The sequence below is a fragment of the Uranotaenia lowii genome, chromosome 1 (genome assembly GCF_029784155.1).
Source record: "Uranotaenia lowii strain MFRU-FL chromosome 1, ASM2978415v1, whole genome shotgun sequence".
Classification (NCBI taxonomy): Eukaryota; Metazoa; Arthropoda; class Insecta; order Diptera; family Culicidae; genus Uranotaenia; species Uranotaenia lowii.
Genome location: NC_073691.1, coordinates 28,465,498 through 28,479,207, shown reverse-complemented (window position 1 = coordinate 28,479,207; position 13,710 = coordinate 28,465,498). Strand labels below are relative to the sequence as shown.

The 13,710-nt window shown below is 36.7% G+C and overlaps 1 protein-coding gene across 1 annotated transcript; it reads right to left on the bottom strand.

The window, feature by feature from the left end:
• Positions 1-2,219: 2,219 nt before the first annotated feature.
• On the bottom strand, positions 2,220-12,608 carry LOC129738725 (synaptic vesicle glycoprotein 2B). The gene is made up of 7 exons (XM_055729972.1): positions 12,194-12,608; positions 3,704-4,133; positions 2,978-3,640; positions 2,774-2,916; positions 2,559-2,715; positions 2,368-2,495; positions 2,220-2,304 (listed from the first exon to the last, which is right to left on the bottom strand). The coding sequence occupies exons 1-7, from the start codon at positions 12,240-12,242 to the stop codon at positions 2,267-2,269; spliced, it is 1,608 nt and encodes a 535-aa protein (XP_055585947.1). The 5' UTR covers positions 12,243-12,608; the 3' UTR covers positions 2,220-2,266.
• Positions 12,609-13,710: the final 1,102 nt, after the last annotated feature.

Below are 13,710 nucleotides of genomic sequence, written 5' to 3'. Positions count from 1 at the left end.
ATGCACCTTTACGTGATAACTTTTCTCGCTTTGCTTCTATCAAGCTCATTTTTTCAGTGTTTATAAACAACATGTTCTGCATCACATTAAATGTAATTTTATCAAAATTGATACACTGCTGATTTTATAATAATTGTTGAAAATATACGAAAATATATCCGCACTTACCCCGGTGTACCTAACATACTTGAGGCTTGTTGAGTGAGCGACTCCTTGGAGTTGACAAAAAAACTGAAATTTCTCATGAGGCCTTCTGGCAGGCCAATGAACGATTTCAAACCCAAGGTTTTAATTTCGAAACTCTTCTTTGAATCACCCTAATGCACTTTTATCATCTACCTCGCCTCCATACAATCTCACGGCGTGAATTTACCTTTGCCCTGCCTCACCGAACAGAAAGTGTACGAACAATTGTCCGGAGCCGATCCATCTAAAGGTTCCGGTCCAGACCACATAGGTACCTCCGACGGTTTAAAACATTGCGCAGCATCTCTAGCTGCCCCTGTTTGTTTCCTCTTTAATCGCTCACTGAGAGAAAGAATATTTCCTAGCGTCTGGCGGATTGCAGCTATCACTCCAATCTACAAATCTGGAAATGCACACTGCGTCAAAAACTACCGACCAATTTCGAATTTGAGTTCGATTTCTGAGGTATTTAAAGTTCTAATACGTGGACGACTGTACGCTGCCGCCAGACCTTTGATCTCCGACTCTCAACATGGTTTCGTGAAATAAAAGGTGTTATGTGAGCTCGTTAACTAATAGTCTGGAGAAAGGTTGTCAGGTGGATTCTATTTACATCGACATTGTAAAGGCTTTCGACCGTATCCCGCGCAAGATATTAATAGCAAAAATGCATCAACTTGGCTTTCCAAGCTGGTTGCTCGAGTGGATTACCTCGTATCTATCGCACCGCCACGCTTACACGAAAATTAAAAAAAAATACATGCTCGAAGATATTTTCCACCCCGTCAGGAGTACCTCAAGGTAGTCACCTGGGACCGTCGCTGTTAATCATTTCGTGAACGACTTGTGTGCCGCGGTGCAATCTGATATGCTCCTGTACGCCGACGATCTGAAGCCTTTCAGAAAGGTCGTCAGCAAATTTGATTGCCTCGCTTTGCAAGCTGATATCGCAAAACTTGATAACTGGTGTCACTTTAATCGAATGCTGGCTAATGCTAAACAATGTAAGATTGTTAATTTTTCCCGTACTCGTCGTGTTATCAGTTTTGAATACAAACTTTTTGGAGAGAGCCTAGAAAATGAGACGTCTATTCTCGACTTAGGTGTAAAAGTTGATAACAAACTTACATTTGCCGATCACATTGCACTTACTGCAGCTAAAGGATTCGCAGTTCTCGGATTTCTGCGCCGAAAAACATACGAATTCGATGATATTTACGCTGTGAAAGTGTGTACTGCTTTCTACTCTTCGGTGCACAGCATATTGGAGCATGCTGTGAAATTGTCTACTGCTTTCTACTCTTCGGTACGCAGCATATTGGAGCATGCTGCCCAGGTATGGCCTCCCTCACAGAGCACACAATGCTACCGCCTCGAACTTGTTCAGCACAGTTGCGTTAGGTACGCTTTACGACGCCTCCCTTCGAACGAACCACTTCAGCTTCCTCCGTAAGAGCAAAGACGTGCCTTGATAAACTTAACCACAATTGAAAAACGATGCACCGAACTGCAGCCATCCTTCATCGGCGATGTATTGACCTACCGCGTTGACTCATCGTACATTCTACAACGGGTCAACTATATGTATCAACTAGGACACTTCGGCAACGTGAATTTCTCTGGATATCGTACCACCGTATTACTTATGGAAGAAATCATCTGATAGATAAATGTTGTGATCGTTTCAATTTAGTGTACCATCTGTTCTATTTCAACATGTGTAAACGTAGTTTCAAATTAGTTCTAAGCAGATTCCCTTAGTTTTAAAGGTATTAGCCTGCGCGGTAATTTTCAACCAAAGAAAAATCAATGAATTAAATTATTATTTCTATTACGATTTTATGCTAGTTGTGCAGTTACTGAGTTATAAGCTACGAAATCTAGCCGAATATAACTTTCTTTAATATGTATAAGGTCTTAGTAAAACCAAAAAAAAGGAATTGAACTTTCAAGTGTCAAAAAGATTGTGCTTTTTCTTTGGCTTTATGAATTTGGATTTTCGAAATATTGAAAAAAAAAACAATTTAACTGAGTTTTAAGGATATTTCATTTACATCTCTTTACCCTGTTACCGAGACAGTTACTCTCGAGGTAAGCTCAAGCCCACGAGTGCGCATACTGAAAAAATAAGGAATTGTATGAAAACTTTAAAGCGTATTTTCGCATCAATCGCAGCCATACCTATCATCAAAGCTCCCATGAAAATGAATATCGCGTCACAGTTATAGGTGAGCAGGAATCCCACCAAGTTACTTCCGACCATCGCGCCGAACCGCCCCGTCATCAGGATCAAACAGAGCGCCATTGCCCTACAATATACACATTGGAATTGATTTTGACACAATAAAATCAACTTATTTAGACCAACTTACCGATAATTGGTTGGAAATAAATCAACGGAAATGGCACTGAGAACGGAGCCACAACACCCGATGCACATGTAGATAACCAGAACCAGCTGGGTCAGATAAAAGTTGGAGGTCCACAGGACTAATACGCAACTGATGCCACTGATGACATTCCATAAGTCTAAAAAAATTAAAATTCATAGAGAAAGATCCCATACCAAATAATTTTGCATACGTACTTAAGAGATTCCTTTTACCGATCTTGTTGATAACTACTCCATTGATGATATAACATAGTAGGAAGATAACTCCCATAAAAGTTGTTATGACGAAAATATTCGAGTCAATTTCAGTTGTACACTGAAGTTCCGAGTCATCTGATCTGTAGACAGAAAATTATAAATTAAAAAAAAAGGTAAATTTTAAACAAAGGTCGAACTTACGACGTCGTTGTTTTGTTGTAGTGAATAATGTCAACCACCTTACAAATTGTGATACTTTGATCCCTGTAATGAATGTACAGATTCAAAAGGTCCGTGATCCACATCAGCATACCGGACGAAGCCATGAACAACCCGAACATGAGGAAAGAAGCCTTAAGTGTGTTCCCTAGTAAGGGTCCCTTAAAAAGTGGAACCGTCTGTTCCCAGATATAACGTAGGCCCATGCTAGATTTGCGTTCCATTTCCGTTGCGTAAACCTTATCGATTGGGTCCAGTTCGATCGATTTCACCGGGAATGGGTGACTACTACTCCCCCGATTCCATCGGTACATTTTTTGCATAATCTGTAACACCTGCTCATTTTGACCTTTGTTTAGCAAAAATTTGCTGCTTTCTGGAAGAAGAAAAATTCCGCCAAGAATGATCAAACTGGAGAACGATGTCAGCATAATGTATACGCGCCACAGTCCGAAACGCATTTCAAGAGCATCGATGTACAGATCAACCTTGGAATCCAGAGGAATTATGCACCAAGCCAATGCCGGAAGAAAAATCATTCCGACCGCCATAAACGAGGCAGCCCAACTGATCGCCGGACCACGTGACTTTTCCGTGTGAAACTCTGCCAGATAAGCGTAAACCGTAGCAGCATTACCTGAAATACTAGAGGCGTTAACTATTAGTATAACTTGCGATATTTACCTTCTAACACCTATCAAAACTTACAAAAATCCGACACAAAAACGTGTCGCAATCAGCATCCACACGTGTATCGAAAAGGCCGATACAATAGAAAAAATTAAACTGAACAAGGTGGCAATCACCATGACCTTCCTCCGTCCTCGAGTGTCCGAAATGAACCCCCACCAGTGGGAACTGACCACAACCCCTAGGAACGCTGATCCGTTCAGCATCCCTTTGTCCCGGAAGCTCAGGGCCAGATCGCATTCGGCCGCCGAAATGATGAAGCCCATGTTTAGCGTTTCGTTGATGACACTCATCAGACAGAACCCACTGACGAACAGGAGCAGGGTGTGGAACTTTCCGGTTCCGATTAGCTCTAGGGCTTCGCTGTAGGTGTAGGAACGGGGCAGTTTGTTGTCTTCCGGCAGCTGGATGTGGTGCACCACCTGAATGCTATGCGTTGAGTCATTTTCTTTGAGGGAGATAAGTTGCAGAATATTGTTAACGGATTGAAATTGTTATGAAAATTACTATGGTGTAAATGTGAATTACTACGATTCTGTTATTGAAAAAAAAGATGCCGAAAAAATCGTGGGTGGACTATTTCTAGACCTTAAGAAGGTCTTCGACACTCTTGATCATGGTATGTTACTGAAAAAATGGAGTGTTTTGGCATAAGAGGCCTGGCCAACAATCTTATACGCAGCTACTTGGCTAACAGGAAACAATTGGTCATCTTAGGTGAGGCAAACAGCTCATAGAAAGCTTGGAAGTTGGTGTCCCACAAGGCAGCAATATAGGACCTTTACTGTTTTTTCTGTACATCAATGATTTCAGCAAATTACTAATGATACAGCCTTGTTTTATCCTGAAAACTGTCTTAATGCTTTTATAACCAACATGGAAAAAGATTTAAAAAATTTCTCAAATATTTTTAGCTAACCTCCTGACCCTCAATCTTGATAGAACGAAGTACATGGTTTTTCACTCTCCCAGGAAAAAAATCAACTTATTTGCGATCTCAATCCATCCAATACAACTATAGAGAAGGTTACCAACTTCAAGTATCTAGGAATAATTCTAGACAAAACTCTGTCAAAAAAAAGTTCATTTCTGAGCGGAGTTTTATGGAGGGTGAAATCTTTTGTTCCACGTCATCTTTTACTAAAATTTTATTTTGCTGTGTGTACCCTGTTAAACTTTTTAATAGCTGTTTGGGGCAGAGCGTCATTATCCCTCTTTTCTCTTCTACAAACCTTGATCGTTGTCTGAAAACCATATTAAATTTTTCTTTTCTCTATTCAACCAATTTAATTTATTCTAATCGTTTTCATAATATATAACTCCTCTCTATACTTTGTGATCTACAAATTATTACCTATGTTTTTGAAAACTTAAACTCTTCAAACAATAATCAAAACTTAAGATTCAATGCGGGTTTGCGATATCACAATTGACGATGGGCGGGCTCGCAATCCCGGTATATGATTTCTCATGTATTGAACAGAGAAAGCAATACCCTTCACTCCAATTTCACTCCGATTAGCTGTCATTCTTATGGAAATCTGTGTAAGAGTAAAGAGCAAGCTTTATTCTTTCTAGCAGGCCCAAGCCCAATAGTCGTCAATCTCACTCAAAACACTTCCAACAGAAATAGTTCTCAAGTTATGCAAAAAAAAAAATATTGTACGGAACTCGCGTCCCCCTATCTTATTCCTCCATCGGAAGAAGGTCTCAAATGTCAATAGAAACATTTCTCGTATTCAAATAATCTCCCTTGTAAATTTTGGTTCCATTTATTTGAAAAGCTGTCGTTATGCGAAAAAAAATATGGGCACCTCTCCCCACTTTTTATTCCGTGAGCGGAACCAAATCACCATATAAATATTTCTTGTACCGTAGTCCGGTGTAAGATTGATCACTTTTTCCAATATTTTTCGATATTTTTTTTTCTTTTAAAACCAGTACTCATATGAACGTAAAACATGATTGCACAGATTTATTAGACTACATTAAATTAGGTTTAAAAATCGATTTCTTCTCTGTTAACAATTTGATGCTTAGGGGTAACATAGATAAGTCTCTATTTTGACGGTTTTAACGAGTTTTCTTGATGATAAAGAATACAAAACACCTTCATAATATTTACAAATGCTATTTTACACCCAAAATAATTTTGAAATTTTTTCTACGGGATTTTTCACGTAAATTTAGATTTTGTTGCATCCTATCGATTCTACGTGAGTTTTGTGTAACCACAGAGTATCAACAATGACCTGGTAAAAGCTACTTTACTTTCACATAACATACACATGAATTTCACGTAAATTCCAAGTGGATGATAGTGGTAATAAATTCTTATTCGAAAAGGGACTTTTCGTCAGTCAGCTTACTTGTTTTTTTTTTTGCTATTGTCGGAAGTCGACCAGTAGACCACACTTGTCATCCTGCGGGGCCCTAGCACAAGCAATGCAAATCCGAGCGTCAGCAGCGTGGAGGTAAGTGTATATGGATTTCCCGGTCGGAAATTAATTCATTCTAAGCTGAGATTTGTGTTTGTTTCCAGCTTCGGAGAAAGCTTCTGGAAGCTCCGCCGAGTAGAAAAGGAAGGACCGTGAGAAGGAGCCGTCGGCACCGAGGAGACGATTCCAGTCAAGAAGGTGTTGGAGGTATATTTCAAGTGGCAATGGAATGGCGCACAAAGGTACATTATTCACATGGTTTAAATAAATTATGTTTGCGATAAAATAAAATTTATTTTTATTTTTTATTACCGAAAGCAGAGACGAAAAAATATTAATAGAAAAGATTCAAACATCATTTCAATACTAAACACATTTCACGTAGCTTCCATCATCACATCGCGTTGAACTCACTTGAAATTCACGTAAGTTGTACGCGATATTCACCAAGCAAAAATTCCTATTGGGGGAGCGTTTACTTATTTTTTTCGTACAATTTACGTGAAAATCAATTGGATAAAAATTATGTAGTTTTTCACGTAGCCACGACGTGCGGATTATTTTGGGTGTATCAATTGCTAAGGCAGTTCGGAACATGTAGGGGAAAGTCGGGTAAGACGGACACCCTAAGGTAGAATCGCAATAGAAAATCAGATATTGCTTTTTTCATCGCAGTTTTCGTGCAGATGGGCAGTTTAGGTTGTTTGCTATCGAATTAATCATTGGAATTTGTAAATTTCCTTCATCAAGACTGTTTTTATAGCTTTTTAAAACATGCTTGCCAATTAAACTTTTCAAAAATGGTCGGGTAAAACGGGCACTGCTCAGAAAAGGTGCATTTTGCTGCAAAAATTGCTGTAAAAGTAGATATTTTTTTGAGTTAAGTATTTGAAAACGTTTTTCAACCAAAAGGGAACCAACTGATCCGAGTCCAGAAGCAAAACAGTGTGGTTTCGGAATTCCGTATTTTATAGGCGCTTTTTCCACCAGAGATCATGTTTTTACAATTATAATGCGACCGACAATTGCTCTTGCCAAGGTCTTTTGAAGGTGTATGGAGGATCAAACCAATGAAAAAAATTAAAATACCTGGAGAAACTTTTGTGTCCGTTTCACCCGACCTTAAAGTGTCCGTCTTACCCGCCTTAGCAACTTTTTTTCAAAACATTCGTTGTTCAAGCCCTTTGACCGTAATTCGCTTATTTTCCTTCAAATGGTTAAAAAGATGTATAATAAACACCCTACCTTTGAAAACGGTTGAAATTTTCGAAAATTTTGCGTGTTTTTAAGTATTTTATGAGAAGAGAAAATTACACCAGACAAGGGATCCTCAAAGTTTTTGTTTGTTTTGTTCACCATTATGGGACCACTTACCATACTGGCTGGACACTCGATTTCGTTTCTTGGATAATTTTTCCAACAGTACGCAATATCGATTCCAGAGTGTGCATCGATCGATTTGAAGAAATATTATCCCAGTTAGAAGTTGCCAACCAACTTTCTAAAAAATTAGGCAATTTCGACGATAAAATCGGGCTACACAGGTACATTTTTCCTACCGGGCAAAATGGTGGGTTTGCCACCTACCGTCGGTATTGCGAACCTGCTAAATTTGACAAAAATAATAAGCCAGAAAATGATCAAATTTTTGTTCTATTTAAGTGTCCTGTCAGTATGATCAGTGATGGGACCTTGCTTGCTATAAATAAACAAAAGGTTTCAAAAGTGTTGATACACTTAGACGAACATATTCCCATCATTAGATTTGTGCCAAACATTGTAATTTTCGAAATATTGAAAGTGTCCGTTTTACCTGCTGTGTCCGTCTTACCCGACTTTCTCCTAGGATATTTTAAACCAAATGAAACAAACAAACAAACTCAAAAAGCAGTTCACAAGAGCAAAACTCGTGAAGAACTAAATTTGCCACTGCCTATAATCGAAAACGCTGTTTGTTAACAAACTGCGGACCAAGTTTGAGAATTCTAGTTCTTTCATTTCTGCGATTGAGCCAACTTAGAGACATAACTCAAATGATATAGAATTAATCATGAAACTATGCAAAATTGAACACAACACTTTCGGTGGCTAAGAGATACTAAATTTGGCCAGTGAATTTTGAGGTATAGAATGCAGAATTTCGGTCTTTCTTGTTTTAGATTTCTTCACGGTCCAAAAAATAACAACATGGCGGTCCTTAATGTGTTAAGGTAAGGCCGAACAACAATCTCTCAAATAACAACCAAAACTATACATTTTCTAAGGAAAAAAGTTGAACTCTTACACAGCAAAAAAAGTATTGTGATATTACATCGAAAACGTGCACATAACTTGAGTCGCAAATGGTACCTAATATTACATCATTTTGATGTTCAAGCTTTTGCACACATAGGATGTACAAAATTACACGAAATGATTGTAACGTAGTAGACGGATTCGAGTATACAAAAACTAGAAGGCTTTCGATACGAGTCGTTTAGATTTAGCATAACTTTTTTTGGATAATTTTTTATTGATTCAGGATAATTTGTCAATATTCAAATATTAGTCTCACAGTTCAGACTTTGGTTTGTTTCTAGGAGTTCAGGGATTGAAAAAGTGAATCAGAATAAGGTACTTACACTCATCAATAATTTTATTAATTGAACATTTGTCATTAATCAGATGAGCTTGGTGTTAAAGTTTAATTTTTGTATACATTATTTGTCTCTTGAGAAGCCTCGAACCTAACAATATAATTAAAACTATTACCTACATTATCTGGACAACATTATCTAAATCTAAAAATAGGAGTGTTCTTCTTGGGCTGTCTGGAAAAATGTTTTTTTTTTGAGCGATCGATTAACCTTTTGAAAGGGAGGACACGTCCAGAACACGAATTCTTTTCGTCTGCTTTGCAACTTCCTCAGTTCTGAAAACTTCTGACATTCATTTCTTTTTCAAAACATAACTTGAGTTTCGGCCTCTTGCACGATGATGGAACAATGAATAGACGACATTCAATTGTGTTCTTGGTCAGCGTTTCACTCATCAGAAAATTCCAATCCGCGTCCTTTGGATGACCAAGCTCTCGTGTTTGCAAGCTAAAACTGATAGTCTCTGTTAGGAATTGATTGAAAAATTACTGAGAGGATGAACATCACAAAATACTTATCTTCATATCAGGATGTTTAAAAGCCTTGAATCTGTTTGGGATTGGTGGTTTGAGCAAATAGCCTAAAAACAATAAAAATATGAAAATCAGTTCGGAGATGTGGTTTTGCTAAGAATTTTAATGAAATTTGATAGTACTTACCAGCAGAACAAATCCTCCTGAGCCCCGCAATCCGTTTCTCAGTTTTTGATATTGATAAAATTTCAAACGTCAATTGAAAATAACATTGACTACTCGATGCAGTATTACATAGAAGGTTGAGATATTACACTACATGACTTGTTCGCGTTGTGTACATCATTTTGATGTAATTTTTTAGCTAAAATCCTGTCGGTCACATAAATTACATCGGCCGTCGTTACATTTTTTTTTGCTGTGTACATAAATCAACCAGTTTGCTTCTAAACGCTTTCATTTCATCAGGAAGGGTGTTTGGAAAAATGGGAATGGTGGAAAAATATCATGTTGATGAAAGTCACCCAAGTTATCAATGTTACTCCGGTTTACGGTGTCTAAATACTCTCCCTTTCCATTTTTTTCCCCTATCCCGTGACTAAAACTCTCCCATGTATCTAAATACTCTCAACTCTTTCCGTTTGCTCAATTAGTTCTAAAGTTATGCCAACAATTGTATAGGAAACTCACCTCCCCTCTTCCTATCGCCCCAGAGTGAAAGAAAAAAGGGTTAATTATGGTAAAATTTTTCGTACTAAATTACCCTTCACTGCTAAATTTTGTTCAATTTTCTGTATTAGATTTAAAGTTATCTTTTTGCCAGTTGGATTTTCGATATGTCAGAACCAGAGAACCAGTAAAAAAACTGACACACGCGATTTGTATGGGAAACGCCAAGTTGTCAGGGTGAACTATATTTTTGCCGCAATTCTTTGAGAAAAAAACTTTGACTTAATTTGGAAATTTTTAAAATTTCTTAAATTTTTATACAGATTAACTGCATTTTACCGTCGGAATTTTAACTAAAATGTGATAATATGAACTTAAGTATCAAAGGTACGATTTTCTGTTAACCATGAACACTCAAAAGGGGATCAATTATTTGACCTTTTTGACAATATTCGAACTAGAGATGTATCGAGTATTCGGTCGGCCGAATATTCGGCGCCGAACACTGCTCAAAACCGTTAGGTCGAATATTCGTCTCACCGAATAGTTGAGCTAAGTATTCGGCCGAATAGGCCGAATATATATTTCTTAAATTTATAAAATAATAGATTTGTCAAAACTTTCAAATGATTTTGGCTCAATTATAACATATCTAAAATAAATGTTGAAAAAGCTACACAATGATCCAAAACTTAATTTTTCAGTAAAACATCTTGTCTTATACGTATCCGTGTATCTTTCACTGTAGATCGTACAGAAAAATGCTGACAAGTTTCGCTTTATACTTTGATTATCGTTTATTCCAAATTTTCTTGATATATCCAGGCTTACCTATAAATCCAATAAAAAAATCGATAGAAGTCGAATCAAATCTGGCAGTTTGTAATAAATGTAAATTTCTCTTTGAAGAATTTCAGATTTTTTATTCAAAAACGATTTAAAAAAATCAAAATGAACATAAATTTGTGTTTAATCCTTACTTCCTTTCCTTATTCTTTCGTATGCCTTGATTTTTTGCAGTTTTGCCCTTTTCTTTTTCACATTTTTCAATCATCGTCCTGAATTGCTCGTCCATGTGGATGCATGTACAGACCCCGTTCGTTTTTGGCAACATTCGATTTTGGCAACATCCGATTTTAACACATGTGCCAAAATCGAACGGTTTTTAGAAACGACATTATCTTTTAGTTTTCTCTATAACAGGACCAATTTAATTAAGTCAAACACCAAAAATACGTTCTCACGTTCAGAAATAATGATAGAATACAACAACAAAAACAAAAGTTTTTTTTTAAATTGAAAAGTACTCAAAAATAACAAAAAGTTGAAAAATTGAAAAAGTTCAAAAACAAATACAAACAAAAGACTAAAAATGACAAAGTCAACTTAAAAATGATGCAGTACGACAAAAACAACAAAAATGACAAAAAAAAGATATAAAGAGATTACAAACAAAACAAAAATAGTGCAAAATGCATCAAAAACATAAGAAAAAAACTATAAAAATTCTAAAAATGGTCTGAAATAGACTTCAAATAACGTTAAGGATAATAAAAGTAGATATTTTATAAAAATAAGAGAAAAAAGTTTCAGAAAAAAACCGTTCGATTTTGGCAACATTCGATTTTGGCGAAATGTTCGGGCATGTTGCCAAAAACGAACGGGGTCTGTAGTAGAAAGTGTGATGTAAGATTTTCATCTAATTCAATATCAAATAATTAAGCTATTTAAATTGCTTGGCACCTGTTTAGACATGGTTTGTCTCAGATTTCACAGGAATCAAATCTCTTTGGTCATAAACACACTAGAAGCGACAAGTCATCTGATATCATTTCACTTATTGATGACATTTTGAAAATCAGAGAGACCCCTACTTGAAAAAGATCTTGTAATACATCATCTGGTTGAAAATAATGGACTCAAAAACATGAGGGGCATTAAAATGGAACAAATTGAAGGAAAATCAAATGATCGCTTTTCGTTTTTTCATTAAACACTCAATGGAATATTCGACCGAATATTCGTTAGGCCGAATGTTGAAAACTTTTCGGTACATCTCTTATTCGACAGCTAACCTTTTCTTCCAAGACTTTCAAGAAAAACACGAAAAATTTCAAGTCTATTCAACAGTTCATTTGACATAATAAATTATAGCACGAAAATATTTTGTTCTTCCATTCGCTTTTAACTCAGCTCGTAACAAAAACCACTTCCGAACCTATGGATTCATTCCTTATTAGAGTGACTATAATTACAATTTTTATTTAAGAAAAATATGGGATTTTTTTTTACTTGGTGGTATATCCAAAGTGTATGGATCGGCATCTTCTATCTTCGTCATTTCAAGTAGATCGTTTCTGCAGCACTTGTCCGTAACACTTTTCTACTTTCCATTCACTCTTAAACGTTCCACTGTATCGATTGGAATCCGCTTCAACGATCCTCCACGTTTATATTCACTCTTTATTGCGATGATTTTCAAGACACTTCACACGATCCTTGCTAGAATAACCTAGTTAGTTCTGTCACTTGTAATTCCCGAATGACGAGCTCATTCGACAAGCCATTCCAGAAGACCCCCCGCGTGAACTCGAATAGCAACTGCGCTGACTGATTGCTCTGCAATCAAGATCGGGAAGATCTCTAACTGAAGAGATGGCAATCTAGATTGTTTTTCCCAAAAACCTCAAAACCTTCTTATCAGGACAAAGAGACACCGGGGCAGCTGCATTCGTTATCAGCGCTTGTTTACTATGTTTACTAGGTAATTTATATTATGGGTAGCCGTAGACCGTAGCTTACACGGAGCTTGTCAACTTAATCCGGCACTTAAGGAAGGAGAAATGTAAAGAAATGTGGTGTCTGTTTTTAAAGCTGAGACACTAAGCTCTTAACCCATTATATCCCTGGAAGCTACCGAATCCCGCTGAAAAAGAGCAACAGGTTAGATTGGTGAACCGTTAGCAATGTGCCATTCTTTAAATTCGTAATATAGAAATACACGGAAAATTGATCGGTCTACCTGTTGATATAAAAAGTGATCTATTCTATAACCTTTGCATATTCAATGAAAATTTTAACCACCTATTTAGCAATCCTCAATAATTCCCAAAAAAAATGGGATTGGGGCTTATGATTCAAATTTCTTTGGTTACAATGGGTTAATGAGTTGACTCAACTGTTTTTTTTAACTGATACATGAAAATTTGTCAACATTTCTTTAATTCTTCAAGAATAAGAATTTATAACTCATGTGTCAGTATATTTGGTAAGTTGATTTAGATTGCTTATTTTGAGTTTTTTTGTGTGAAACCTGTACATTTTCGATATTCAGTAAATTCCGTAGATTCACAAACAAGAATTAAAGAACAGTTTTTGTTTGGAAAACTTTACTCAGCCGAATCAGAGAATCCATCTGTTTTTCAGTCGGTTTAGTACGAGTCTGCCTTATTTTGTTTCACGAATTACTATTTGACATCTAGCTACCAGTCATTCAAAATGTATAAAACACTTTTAGTCCTTCAATTCCAATTGATCATCCCTTAATTAGATTGGGATTATCCAGAGAGTGGCGGATCGATAGTCATTTGACGTAATGATTGAAATTCCGGACTTTTAATCATTTCGAGTGGCAAACTTTCAAGTGTAGACACTTGAATCGGCTGCATCTGACCCATTGACCAGCTTCTGTTATGTCCTATTTCTTGAGAACAACGCAGAACTGCAAAAACGTGCTTGGCTACTTCATATGCTTATGAACTAATAAGTAAAATACATACTAAGTTTTCCAATAATCTACTTGTTGGATA

Excerpts from the sequence above, each read along its gene's own strand:
- LOC129738725 (XM_055729972.1), bottom strand. The coding sequence starts at position 12,242 with ATGACGAAGATAGAAGATGCCGATCCATACACTTTGGATATACCACCA. Across the intron at positions 4,134-12,193 it reads CACTTTGGATATACCACCAA|AAAATGACTCAACGCATAGC; the intron begins GTAAAAAAAAAT and ends TCTCCCTCAAAG. Across the intron at positions 3,641-3,703 it reads CGTTTTTGTGTCGGATTTTT|TATTTCAGGTAATGCTGCTA; the intron begins GTAAGTTTTGAT and ends TAACGCCTCTAG.